This window comes from Toxotes jaculatrix, chromosome 1, assembly GCF_017976425.1.
Source record: "Toxotes jaculatrix isolate fToxJac2 chromosome 1, fToxJac2.pri, whole genome shotgun sequence".
In the NCBI taxonomy this organism is placed as follows: Eukaryota; Metazoa; Chordata; class Actinopteri; family Toxotidae; genus Toxotes; species Toxotes jaculatrix.
The window spans coordinates 28697095-28710231 of NC_054394.1; the positions used below are offsets into that span (position 1 = coordinate 28697095).

At 44.0% G+C, this 13137-nt stretch overlaps 1 protein-coding gene across 2 annotated transcripts in view; it reads left to right on the forward strand.

Moving 5' to 3' along the window:
• The first annotated feature begins 715 nt into the window (after window positions 1-715).
• The window catches only part of lrp4 (low density lipoprotein receptor-related protein 4), a 100577-nt gene continuing 88155 nt past the window's right edge, over window positions 716-13137 (forward strand). For both annotated transcript variants that reach the window (XM_041037521.1, XM_041037529.1), the window contains exon 1: window positions 716-1041. In XM_041037521.1, the coding sequence (XP_040893455.1) occupies window positions 981-1041 (61 nt within the window). In that variant the 5' untranslated portion in view covers window positions 716-980. The remainder of the gene's footprint in view (window positions 1042-13137) is intronic.

The window sequence follows — 13137 nt, forward strand, 5'->3', positions numbered from 1 at the left end:
GGAACTTCTTGTAATTCTAAGAAAAAGACAGCATGCGTTCACAGTGACCTTTTTGGAATTAATTACTTTTTAATACGACCATAACATCCCTCCGGTAACTTTCTGTAAATCTTTGGTACAGAATAATGACTGTATAATACCTCATCTCATGGTCATTACACCCCCACTGTGGAAACCACTGTTCTGTCATTTGCCTTCATTGACCTAAGTGACAAAGAGAGACTTTGCCCGTCTTCTTCTTCTTCTTCTCCTTTTCTTTAACACTCATTGTATAAGAAAGGGAGACAGAACGGGAGAAGTAAATAAATAAATAAATAAATAAAAACATAGGCGCATCTTAGGCGCCATTTTTATTTATATATTTATTGAATAGCGGACCATCGGACCCTTTTTAAAAAGACATTGTAATTTAAGAAATGACACAGAGATTTTGGACGAGACCATTTCTCGAAGGATAGGGAGGTTTGAATATGTAGGGGAAAGCAAAACGTCCAAATACAACAAAATGGGGAGAATTCATAGTTTGTTTTATATTTTTTACCTTCAAAATAATACTGATGTGCCACTGTTTATCGTTTACGGCCAATTTTAGAGAGATAGAATACCGCGGTAGGCACAGCTTGCTCCCCTTTAGCTTGCGTTTGGTACAACCCACAGCTCCTTTTGGTAGCTACAGCGTCCGTAACTAGAGCACAACATGTTGGAGACCGTAGCCGAGCTGTTCCCCCCAGAGTTAACTTTTTAATCCCGGTTTTGTCGCGTTATCAAACACACACACACACACACACAAGAGGAGGAGGCGGAGGAGGCCGGGGAGAGAAAGGGGGCGAAAAAGTCAGTCATGGTATGAAGTCGGCGTGAAAGCCGGAGCGTCCTTCCTGCAACAGAAGCCCGTTGATATTTAACTGTGAGGGAGAAGAAGAGGGGGAAAAAGGGAAAGGGAAGCCCGGAGAGAAGCGAGAGAAAAGCGGGGGTTCAAGATGCAGCTGGCCGCGGTGCTGTGGGGAGCCCTGATAACTTTACTGCTCAGCCGGACTCCAGGTAAGAAAATGTCCGTTTAAAAGCGTCGCGAAGTGGATTTGAAACTCCACGTGAGGGTGTTTTGGAAGAGGTATTTCTGCACCGCCGGTGTTTGGTAGTTTGTGTGTGTGTGTGTGAGTGAGTGTGTGAGTGAGTGAGTGAGTGTGTGTGTGTTTTTTCTCCCTTTTAATTCCCTCCTTATCAGCTCTGTGGTGGTTTGACTCGCACATTCAGACATCTGAACTCTGCAGCCAAGTTTCCCCCTTATTAGAGAGCGCAATTTAGGTGGTTAAAATAGAAACTCTAGTGGAAAATGTGTGTGCGTGTTCATTCTTTTCTTTTTTCTTTTTCTTTTTTTGTTTTCTTTTTCTTCCCAAATCTTGTTAGACAGTATGCTTGTGCAAGTGTTGAAGCCGATGGTCCGAGCTCTCAGAGCTGCAGCAGTTCGTCGTATTTTATCGATTTCACTTGTGAGAATGGTGCTTTTAATTTTACATTTTCACTTGTGACGCTTCTTATGTTTTGTAGTTTTGAAGCCTTGTTTGCATTGCGCTTGTGCTGTTGGGAAATATATGGGTGTTATATGTTTCAGTGCATTGAACAGTGATCATATGTATCTATCTATGTATGTTTGTGGAAGGTTTTGCTTTTTTTTTTTTGTGCATGGAATGGTGCATGAAGGTTGGGCTGCTTGTGCTACAAGATGAGGGGTGTATGCTTATGCCCAGCGCCCTGTCAAATCTCCACCAGGACAGATTCCCATCCGTCCTGGCTGATGTGCGAATTAAAAGTCCGATTCTTAAATCACTCAAAATGCTATTTTAAGCTATGGCTTGTCTTAGATGCCAAGAAGCTGAGAATTAAACATGAAATGTATGAAAGAGAATATTTGATAGATTTCTTGCTGTTGCGTGGCTCATAAGCTGGTAAAAAGTTCAGTACAGTTTGTTAAAAAAATCACTTTTCACTTGGCTCTGTTGTACAGATGATTATCTTTCGGCTGAAAACTAAATCCTTGGGTTATGACGGCAGTGTTGGTGGATGCAGCCCCTATTTTTCTGTTCACTTTAAGAAAACCAAGCGCGCTGCCCTGTGCTCTGATTGCAGGTGAACTGGGTTGTTTATCTATGATAGCCTACATCCTGTGTCCCCCCCTCCAGCAGCCCTTGTAATAGGACAGAGTGATTTCCACCACCCCCTTCCTATGTTTTCTCTAACACCTTGTATTTACAACATGTTAGAACAGCCGCTGGAATGCAGGGACCCTACTGAAGCTATTTCTAAACACACACACACACACACTGGGCTTAGTGTTACACACACACACACACACACACACACACACACACACACACACACAGTCATAAACACAGGGGTGCCGTGCCCTCTGACATGACATGAAAAGATTTACCTGACAGGGTAGGAAACATTACATCTGTAATTGGCTGGCTGGACCTCAAAAGGAGGTTGCTGTAATTGTGACATCTCCTAAATGTCACCAGGAAAGAGTCTCGCAAATGTCAGCCAGATAAGATTCAATATCCCAATTGAAAACAAAAGCCTCCCCCCACCGATGATCCACATCCTATTTATAGTTGGGCCTTTCATCCATTTAGATGTAGTTATCAACGTTTTCTCCCGCCTCCCCTCTTTATCTGGGGCGGTGGAGGTGGGGGGTGGGAGGGGGGGGACATGCTCGTTTAATTATGGACTTGTTCTGTCATAAAGCAATTAAGTCTGCCGAGCCTGTATCATGTCTTAGACGTGTCTGTTGTGTCTGTTGCGCATGAGTGTGAAGCTGCTGGCATTTTCCATTGTGACACACAACACGCGGCTTAACTGATGCTGGCTTTGTAGAAAGCCGGTGCCTTTTTGGGGTCCGAGGCTGCTGATAGGTGGCGTTTTATTCCAGCTTTTCAATTCAAGATCCTCAAATTTGATCGTTTGCTTGCCAGGAATTCTAAATAAAACATTTTCCCCCTTCAGAGGTTTATTTTTCGTCAGGATGGAAAAGCCTCTCACATAGCATTTAAACCCTCATGTGACATTGACAGTCTGACTTGTACTAATGATATTATTTTAGGGCTAGTGGCTCTCAAAGACAGGATCTCATACCACAGCCATCCAGTGGTTGGGAAATTCCAGGACATATTAAAAAAACCAACATAGATAAATATATCTTTAAACAATTAAGTGACCAAATAAAATGTTTAATGCAAAGACAAATTTCTTGAGGGTCAAGCCATTAAATGCTCATCACATTAGTAAAACCCTGACATACTGTACATTTATATACATTTTAACAGGGAACAATAACTGAAGGGGTAAAGGCTATAATTTCTAAGCTGTGTACAGTCAATGGCATTACAAACGTCAGCCGCCGGTCCCAGCTGACAGTAGATGACCTGGGGCTACGATTTATTAGTCTGACTCTGTGTATGTTCGCGTGTGTGTGTGTGTGTGTGTGTGTGTGTGTGTGTGTGTGTGTGTGTGTGTGTGGGTGTGTGTGTGTGTGAGGTCAAGATGCCTTCTCAGCTAAGTCTAGTGGCCTTGCAGAAGTGGGCTGAGTTGGACTAATGGTGTGTTGGAGAGTGTGTTGCACAGTTTAATGATGTGCTCTGGGACAGCACGACCTCTCACCCACTCCAGCGATTCCCACTGGAACCCCCCCCTTCATTTACTCATCAGCCATTGATTGGACTCACAGGTTGACTCAGAACCTCTGGTGTTGTTTCGCTGCACATGAGATCACATTAATATTTACAGAAAAACATTACTGACAGATAAGTCCATAATCCAGGGGGGTAGGGATGAAATTTTCAACCTAAATGATGATCCCTCTCCTGCAGAAGTGAGCTGGACTAAACGGAGACAGTGCTGCTGTATGAATCTGACAGCTGGGCAACTGTCCAACAACTCCTTCCTTGAATGGGGCTGGGTGGTTTGTCTGCTGCAGCCAAACAAAGAAGGCAGAGAGAAGAAAGGGGGGGGGACAGTAAAATACAATGAAAAGAGGGTGGGCTGCAACATGTGATTATTTACATCTTTAAAAAAAAATCAGTTGTAGTTTCCCAAAGCTCAAGGCCACATCTTCTAACTGCAAGTCCGACTAAAACCCAAAGGCATCCAATTTAAAATGATATAAAAGAGAGCGTAAAACAAGCAACACATCCTCTCATCTGAGAGGATCTGAGGTGAACTTTTGTGATACTGATTGGAACGGAAAGTTTGCATCGAATATCTTCTCAGACTCATGCGCCCGCTTATACTTTGATCTGTCAATTTGTGATTTAAATTGTCTGAAAAATTTATTGGCACTGGCTGTAGAAACATTTGAAACCATTTAAAGCGATGAGAGATGAGTTTTGTCAGGATCTCCACCTTGGGCACCCCTGAAAAAAAAAACTGTTTCATGTTTATTGAAGATGTTGTTGATAAACTATTTGGTAATCAGAAATAATTTTTGATTACCACTAACTAGTGGTAACCAGAAGGAGAACAAAAGATCAAGACCAGCATACAGTACAAGAGAGGGAAGCAAGGGGAGGCGGGGAGTTAGCCTTGTGTTGACTTCGCTGCACTGCACTGTGGTTCAGGTTGCTGCCAACCTCTGTGCCCTTCCCTGTTGCTTGTATCCCCTCGTTGGATTGATTAGTCCCCTGACATCGCCCTCCTCATCCTGGACTAACACACACTCTCACTAGTGGCCTTTTCAGAGGACCTGCAGGTGGGGTTTTGTGTCCCCAGCAAGCATTAGAATGTAAATTTATGATTTTGTCTTGCAAAAATTGCTTCAACACCACATTTGATTAAGTGTCCTCAGAGTAATTGTGTTGGTATTAATGGTGTTGCAATGTTGATATTTCCGAATAACTCAACGTACAGACAGATTTATTGCTCGCCAACGGGTTGTTTTTGGTACAGATTCCACTCTGCTAGTGACAAAACTTTTCTCTGAGAGGGGAAAGATTGTTTTTGAGGATGTGGCCGTGGCTCCTGTCTGTGAAACGGGACTCCTTTGTCTTTACTCCTGGCAATGTTTGATTATTTTGGCATATATGCACATTCGCCTTCCACTCTGGTGACTTTCTTGTCGGGGCTGAAGCTTTTTCATGGGCTTCAGGTGGAGGAGGAGGAGGGTGAAAGTTTCATTAATGGACCTGAGACTGGAGCTGTTGTGCTGAACGAGTGTACCGATTTTGCGGCCTGAATGAGTGTGTGTGTGTCTGTGTGCCCTCCTCTGGTCTAGCTGGTTAGGTTGGTGTCGGTCAAGCCTTTTGCTTTCACCAGGGGAAGGCAGAGTGGGCCACCTGATACCCCCACTGAGCTTTGTGTGTCTCTGCAGAGGGGATGGAATTGCACCTCCAAGGTAGCAGTGGAGGTAACCTGTGATTACTTGAGCACCCCCCCCCCCCCCAAACATTCTCATATGGATAAATGTCAGACCTCATACCACCCCTCCCCCCGTGCTCCTCGACTCATGTCCCTCCACCTTGCTATAAATCAACGGGCTCTCTCCCTGCGAGGCCGGCCTCCTCTGCGAGAGACCCCCGGGCTCTCGTCTTTGGGGCCGTTTCTGATTTCAGAACATGATGCCACGGCCCCGGGGCCCGTTTCAATTATGTTCACAGCACTAATATATGTCACAGATGTCAGCTCTGAGAGCACAGGAGCAAGCAAACAAAGTCAGCCACTGGCAGCCCTCAGTGCGTTAAGCAACGAGGTGGTGGTGTAACAACAGAAAAAATCCACTGGTGGAAATCAGTGACAGGGTTTTAATTCTGTCCGACTGCATTGCAAGAGCCACGTATGTGCGATGATTGAGGGAATTTAAAAATAAAGCTTCTAACTCTGTCCCGTTTTTCCGTTGATCATTCGACATTGACTCAGCAGGCAGGTGTAGCTCAGGTTGTAGAGTGGGCTTGGTGGTTTGATCCTCACCTCCTCCTGTCCTCATGGCAAGGTGTCCTTGAGCATGACACAAAACCCCCAAATTGCTCCCAGTGGTGGAGCAATTTACCATCAATGTGTGAATGTGAGTAGGCGAAAGTAAGACAGTGTGCTGTGTTCATTGTGCTCTGATGCTGGTAACACCAGCAAGCCCATTTTCCTAAAATCTTTATTACAACAATGTCAGTGTCAGTCTAATAAAATGCCTTGCCTGTAACAAAGTCCCACAGAAAGATCCCTGTCACTTTTTGACAATAACTTTTTTTTTTCCCAGAATGTGAAGCTGAAACTTCAGGTAACACAACAGACGTGCCTACAGGGCACAAGTCAAATAACATCACTAGTACAACGACCGTACTGTGATACTGTTACTGTCTGCTGTCGTTTCATTTTTTTTTTTTTTTTTTTTGTGACATGAATTCAGACCTCGTCACCGCAGAGCTTTGGTATCGAAAGAGGCGTTTGTCATTTTTTAGGCCATGCAGTATGAATCTGAGTTCCTCGGGGGTTGCAGATTATTGGAGACTGTAATAAACTGTGGTTCTCTGTCTCAGCGGGGGTCTGCTGTAGAGGACAGAAAGATAAGCAGGGCTGGAGACTCACTGTCTGAGCACAACCAAGGGAGGGGTTGGGGGGGGGGCAAGGACATAAAGGACATTTTGAAGGGACACACACATACAGATCCATAGTAACTTAATTCTTCTGCGGCTTCACTCCTGTCCCGCTGTGACTTAGGGGAAAAGCATTTGCGGTGGACGTTGATGGCAAAATTTGGAAGAAGACATCAGTGCGAAATGATCGGGGCTTCAGCAGATTGTTGTGATGAAAGGCCTCTTTCCGCCCCTGAACGTGGTTTCAGCCATGCATTAAAAATAAGCCACTTATTCTTGTGTGTTGTCTCGCCCCTTCGCAGACAAAAAAGACGACATTTGTCTGCTGCCACCGTCTGTATGGGTTCAGTCTTTACTAAGGGTTGGAAAAGCAAATTTGAGCAGCCATATTTGCAGCGTGTCTAATGGGTTAAACTGCACAGTGTGCCACACACACAAACATATGGTTTGGAGATGACTTCTGTCTTTGGGCAATAGAAACATCTGAACAATTTTTCAGTGCAGGACAGTTGTCCCCTTGTCATTTTATTGGGGGGAGGGGGGTCCAATCAATCTTGGATATGAATGGCCAGTTGAGAGTTTTGTGTTGTGAATAGATGGCAATTAATCATGAAGATCACTCAGTTTAACGATCATTGCTCAACAACTGATGAAACTCTTGAGATGCTAGTTTGTTTTTTGTTATTGCAGCAGTTACAGTATGAATTTGTTTATGAAAATCTCTCCAGGATGTTTTTGATTTGTGAAGACTGTGAGTAAACACACTGAGGAAATAGGTCGATATTCTGTTTGTATATTTTTCTCATTGTTAACAAACCAAGTTTTTGCTCTCGGTCTCTTCATGGGATATGTTGACCAAAATGAAAAAAAAAAGAAATACTCCATGGCTTATCCATTAACGCTATATTCATCCAAAAACTTAAAAAAGCAACACCAGTGAAACCTGCTCGTACAGTTAGTTATTTACATTTTTGTCCTTCTCCCGCCGTGTCGACCGTAGACAGAAAACAGACTGGGTGAGAGCTCAGGATATAAATAACTACAGAGACAGAGACAGACAGGCTTCTTTCCTAACTGGACATGGCCCCATTCACTACGGCGAGGTCATGGACTAAGTGAGTGTGCGTGTGTGTGTCTGTGTGTGGTGTGTGTTCACATACATGCTTTCTACTACAGTGCATGGAAGCTCACAAAACAGGCTGTCCTCTATGCAGCCTCGTGGAAGGAGGCAGATGAGGCCTTTTCTGTTAATTGATTTTAATTGTTTTTTTTTTTTTTTCTCCACAAGTTTCATCTCCAGCCCACTAACTCTGACAGAACAAACACTCACACACTTCCTTTCCATTCATATTTGGCATGTCTTCCTCTTTAACGAAATACTCCAGTGAAAATCCCATGTTTTGACCATTAAGCACTTTTAATAGTCAAAGACAAATTTTCAGTGGGAAAAAAACATTTCTGTCATTTTGCGGGTTTCTTGCCACACAGCTGCCTTTATCTCATGTGGGGTTGTTTTCCTTTTTGTCAATGTTTTCCTGATCATATCTCTACTTCTTTGATCAGCACCTTAAAGTCTTACTTATGGTCACCATCTTTAACCGTAATGGCCACCCTCTCTGTTCACCAGTGGGGGGCCTGCGGATGGGGGCCTGCAGCTGTCTCATAGATCGCCTCCCAAAAGGTTCCTGAATGAAGATGCCTGTGTGCACAAACAGCCTGTTCAGGCATATGTTTCAGAACACACACACACACTTTCACAGCTTCCATCGCAAGTTTCAGATAAGATTAGAGTGTGTGATATGATTTGACTGAGACCCCCCACACTTTCTCCCCAGCACACACTGCAGCAAATCCTGTCTGCTCACTGACACTATGAGCTACCTAACTGACTTTAGATGGAGCTTAAAGGACCTGATGCATCGATGTAGTGAACCCTGTAGTTTAACTGTGATTAGTTAAAATAGCTACATGGTTTAGACGGGTCACTAGTTTCTGTTTTTCAGAGGTAAATTTAAGAATTTAGCTGTACATCATTTGATATCCCTGTTTTCTGTTTTACTTGGTTTTGGTAAAAATTGCACAAAAATAAATGAGCTTTCTGAATTCTTACCCTGAATGTAATATAGTATATTTGAAATAAATAAAGCTTAGATCACCTCAGATGTTATCATCAATTACAACATCATTGGAATAAATTTACAGAAAAATGGGAATTTTTGATTGCAGCTAATTAATTTCTTTTCCATTTTGCACCTAATTGGCAGAACTGTCTTTATGAATTGAATCCCACTGGTTGCTATAACAGGAGCTAAAGAAATCTGGTCATTAGTTAAAGGCTGATGACGGCGATTAGGTTTATCCGTGCCCAACATTTTCATCCACATCTCACGCATAGCTGCTGTCCACATATCAGCTGACCGTGGTGTGTTGCTCAGCTCTGAAGAAAAACAGCTGAAGGGACTTGGGTGGCTTTTCGATCACACAGCGCACAGTACGAGCACGTGGTGTATCAGCGTTGCTTTTCCCTCCCACACGACCCTGTGTCTCTACAACTGCAGGGAAGCACCTGCTACATATCTGATGTCCTTCTCGTTGTTGAAACCAGTAGGAGGCACGCTACAGCACCTATGGAATTAAAAACATGTCCACAGAAATCTCAGACACATTCACAAAAACCTGCTTTAATGTCACACCGACCCCCAAAGGCTAAAGTATCTGCCTGGTGTTTGAAAATGAAGATAAAAGTGTAAGAGAGGATAGCTCCCGGCTTTTGGTTTGCTTTTAATTTGTCATAAACCAATATATATTTACTAGTTGCAGAAATATACACAGTTAAAAAATGGGAGGCTGCTACACTTATTTTGTTTATCATTTAATCTATTGATTAATCTATTTCAGTTGAACGATTAACTGTTGATTAGTTGTCTGTCTGTTTGTCTTATTTAAATTTGGATCTTTTGTACCATCAGTATCGCACGCATGCAGCTGTGGTCCGGAGTTCATGATAACAGCAGAAACTGCTTTGCCTCTTCTAGAGTATGGACTTAAATGGAAACTGGGGCATAGCATACCATAGGTAACTGCTAGCTAACAGAAAACTTTGTCGCAGTAATTATCTCATGTACACACACACACACACACACACACACACATGCACACACAGTAGCAGCTGAGACTTCCTTGGGGCTTGTATGATCTCAGAGTACCTTTGCCCTTCTACAGTGACATTACTCAGTGTTGTCCCCTCGTTACTGACGCACAGTGATGTCATCCGAAAGTGTGAGAGCTGAAACCCGACTCTGGACACACACACACACAATGCTTGACCTGAGAAAGTGCACTTGCCTCACAGCTAATCGCTGATGCAGGTGAAGCACTGTACCTGTGCGATTCACGTCATGGAGTGGAGAAATATTTGTTCCACGTCCTTGTTCTTTGCCATATGTCTTCATGCTTATGCTTCTTCTTTACATCTCACTCTTTCTTCTTCACCATTTTCTTTCAATGGACCCTTACCCTGCTGGCACTAACTCAGCCAGGCCTGTGATGAGGGAAATGGAGGTGGTCGCTGTGGAGGTGGTGAGGGTCTTTATTAAACAAACAGTGAAGGGCTTTGGAGGCCCCATTGAGGCCTGGAGCTGGAATGGGGACGCGACTGAAAGCGCTGCACTCCCTAATGAACTCGAGTGGCCCATAGAAGCGGGGCCTTTTCACAGAAGCCAAGGAGGACAAAGTGTCAAAACAAGCCCGGCCCCTCTTCGTTCACAGGGGCTAAACGCCGCCTTTTGACTCTGTGGAGTGTGGGGATCTGAAGGGGAGGCCATGAGGAGAAAGCAGGGGGGCAGGGGGGAGGCAGAATGTACTTGTTAAAACAATGGCCTCTTAAATCAAGCACCCCTCCTTGCCTCTCTTCTTCTCCTTAGCTCCTCTGCTCCAGCCTCCGTAAACCACCTCCCCCTCCACCCCCACCCCCCTTGTATCGCCTCGACTTCTAATTAGACCTACTCTTGCACAAGCAGTTGAAAGCCCCATATATTGCAGGGGCCTCAAAGGAGAGGCTTTGGAGTTGCGTCTCTGTAGCAGTGTTGCCTCTATGAAAGGTCTTAGTATTCAGAGGAGAGCCCTGTTTGGGCTCCTCAAAGCACTCAATCTGCCACTGGGGACTTGTGTACCATCATGTCCTCTCCCTTCGCCGCCGCCACTCTCCCTTCTTCCCTCTTTCTGAGCCGCTCCACCCCCTCCATTCCTCGTCTCTCCTTCTCTGTCCCACCCTCAGCCAAAACTCTTTCTTCTGTTTGTGACCCCTCCGTTGCTCCTCCATGCTTGGCTGCTCGCGGGGCGAGGCAGGAACCGTGCACTGCCGGGGCCTGAGCGCTTGCTGCCTCCCTCCCCTTAGTTGTTTAGCTATGGATGAAAAGCAGAGACAAATATGTCTGTGGTTCAAAGTCCATCCCAGCAATTACAGTGACTGATTAAGAGTTGGCCTACACAGGCAGCTATGTATAATACTACAACTCCCACTCAGTGTTTCACAACACCACCTTCAGAATAGAACTGAGCTCAGCAGTGCCTGATAAGGGCCCATGGCTGGCTGAGTCCACTGTTTACGGTGCAGTGATTGAGAGCTGGTGCCCTAAAAAGGGGCCGCGATTGTTTTATGGCCAGAGTTTATAATAAGCAGAGTAGACAGTATTGTATTCCTGTGTATTAATTGACAAACAATACAGAGAACTAAAAACTGAAGAGGGTGAGAGAACAGTTGAAGGATCAGCGACTTGACCAGAATCAGTTGATCACTTCCCAAATATGCCTGCTCTTTTCTCCACTTCGTGACATTTTAAATTGCTGAATTATTTTACAGACTTGACAAAGACACTGCTAGTCTGGGAATTCAGCATTATTTGTGTGACATTTATATACTAATTGATTAATTGACGGACCAGTGTCTTCTGAACGGAGTGTCCTCATGCTTGTGTTTATTGCCTAAAGTGTGAAATGTATGTCTGCCTCCTCTTGCGAAACAACCACATCAGCCTGGCAGCACTGGAGCTCAGTTACAAACAAAAGCTGTATTGTTTGATGTTTCTGTGAGGTTGTACTCAGATGTCTGATTTGCCTTGGATTTCCCTGTCATCATCATATGCACAAATGGTCTTAAATCAGCACTGTGATTACAGCACGGGTCAATTTCAAATGATAATGTAAACTTCAGGAATGTTTGCAAGATTGAGACTCGTTTGAACTTCTGCTCTCTTCAAAGGCATGCTGTAATCACTGCATAACTGCAACTTCAAAAAGCATGAAACTGATTTAGGTGTTTTTTTTTTTTTTTGGTTGGAAAGATGACCCTCTGCTGCAGAATAGGTTGATTAGATTTTGTGCTGATCAAAACCTGGGATTTCTGCCACTATGATGGTTTTTTGCACAGTAACATTCTTATCAGGTGCTGGACAGCGTTGTGTTCATGTGCTACGTTGTTGGGAAATAAAACCCAGAAATCAAGTCCTAAGTAAACAACGGAGGCTAACATTTTGCAAAACAAAGAATTTCTTCTTTTAACTTCTTGAATTTATTTAGAAAAGTCCAAAAGCTGAATGTCAGCATTTAAGTGAGGGCGGTTTTCTAAAGCCTTTAAAAAATACTCAAGAGGTAGTGGACTTACTGGAAGGAGGAGAAGAGAAAGGAAAGGAAAGGAAAGGAAAAGAGGACGAATAATGAGTTATACAGTGTTACAGTGACTTTGCCTGAGGATTGTAGTAGCCGCTCCCAGGGGCCCTGAGTTAGACTTTATGCCTTGAGGCAAAACTGGGGGAAGATAATAACAACAAGACTCTCCATCAGAATCAGGGGAACCATCTGCCTGGACTGAAGTGAACTGAAGCGGGCCGCAACAATATTCTGCTGAGAGTCGGCACTAATTGGGTCAGCATGATTTTCCACTTTTGTTGCTAGGTGGTTGATCTATGGGGCTTCTATTCTGAGAAGCGCCTACTTAAGTTATTGTATCCGCCATCAAGAGACAAATCCAACTATGCTGGGCAAAGTCCATCCTCGAACATTGTCCTCATTTTCATTTAGCCCACATTTATTATAGAGAGCTTGCTCCAAATCACAGTCATGGCCCAAAATGGACTCTCTCAAAGGCTTGTTCCACTTTTTTTGTGATCCTGTTTGTGTCTAAATGGCATTGAACTGAGAGGCCTTGGCCTTAAGTGTCCACTGTCTATCGTTGTCACAGATGGCAGGGACACAACAAGCTTCTATGAAGATAATTGTCAGTTGGTAACAGGCAGAGGATTCTGTGATTTTACAAAAGCTAATTCATACAGTATGTCTCCCATGATTAAAGGAGAGAAGACCTAATTTAGTGGTAAAGGTTTGACTTGAGTAGAAGTTAAATTTCTGGAAGTCGTATGGAACATGTCAAAAACTTCACTTTGGCAACAACAACAATCCCCCCCCCCCCCCCCCCCCCCATTGCTCAGATTGGACAAAGACAGAAATCTTGAGCATCAGACAGCTCAAAGGCTCCTCATATCACTTTGCATTGGTGGCA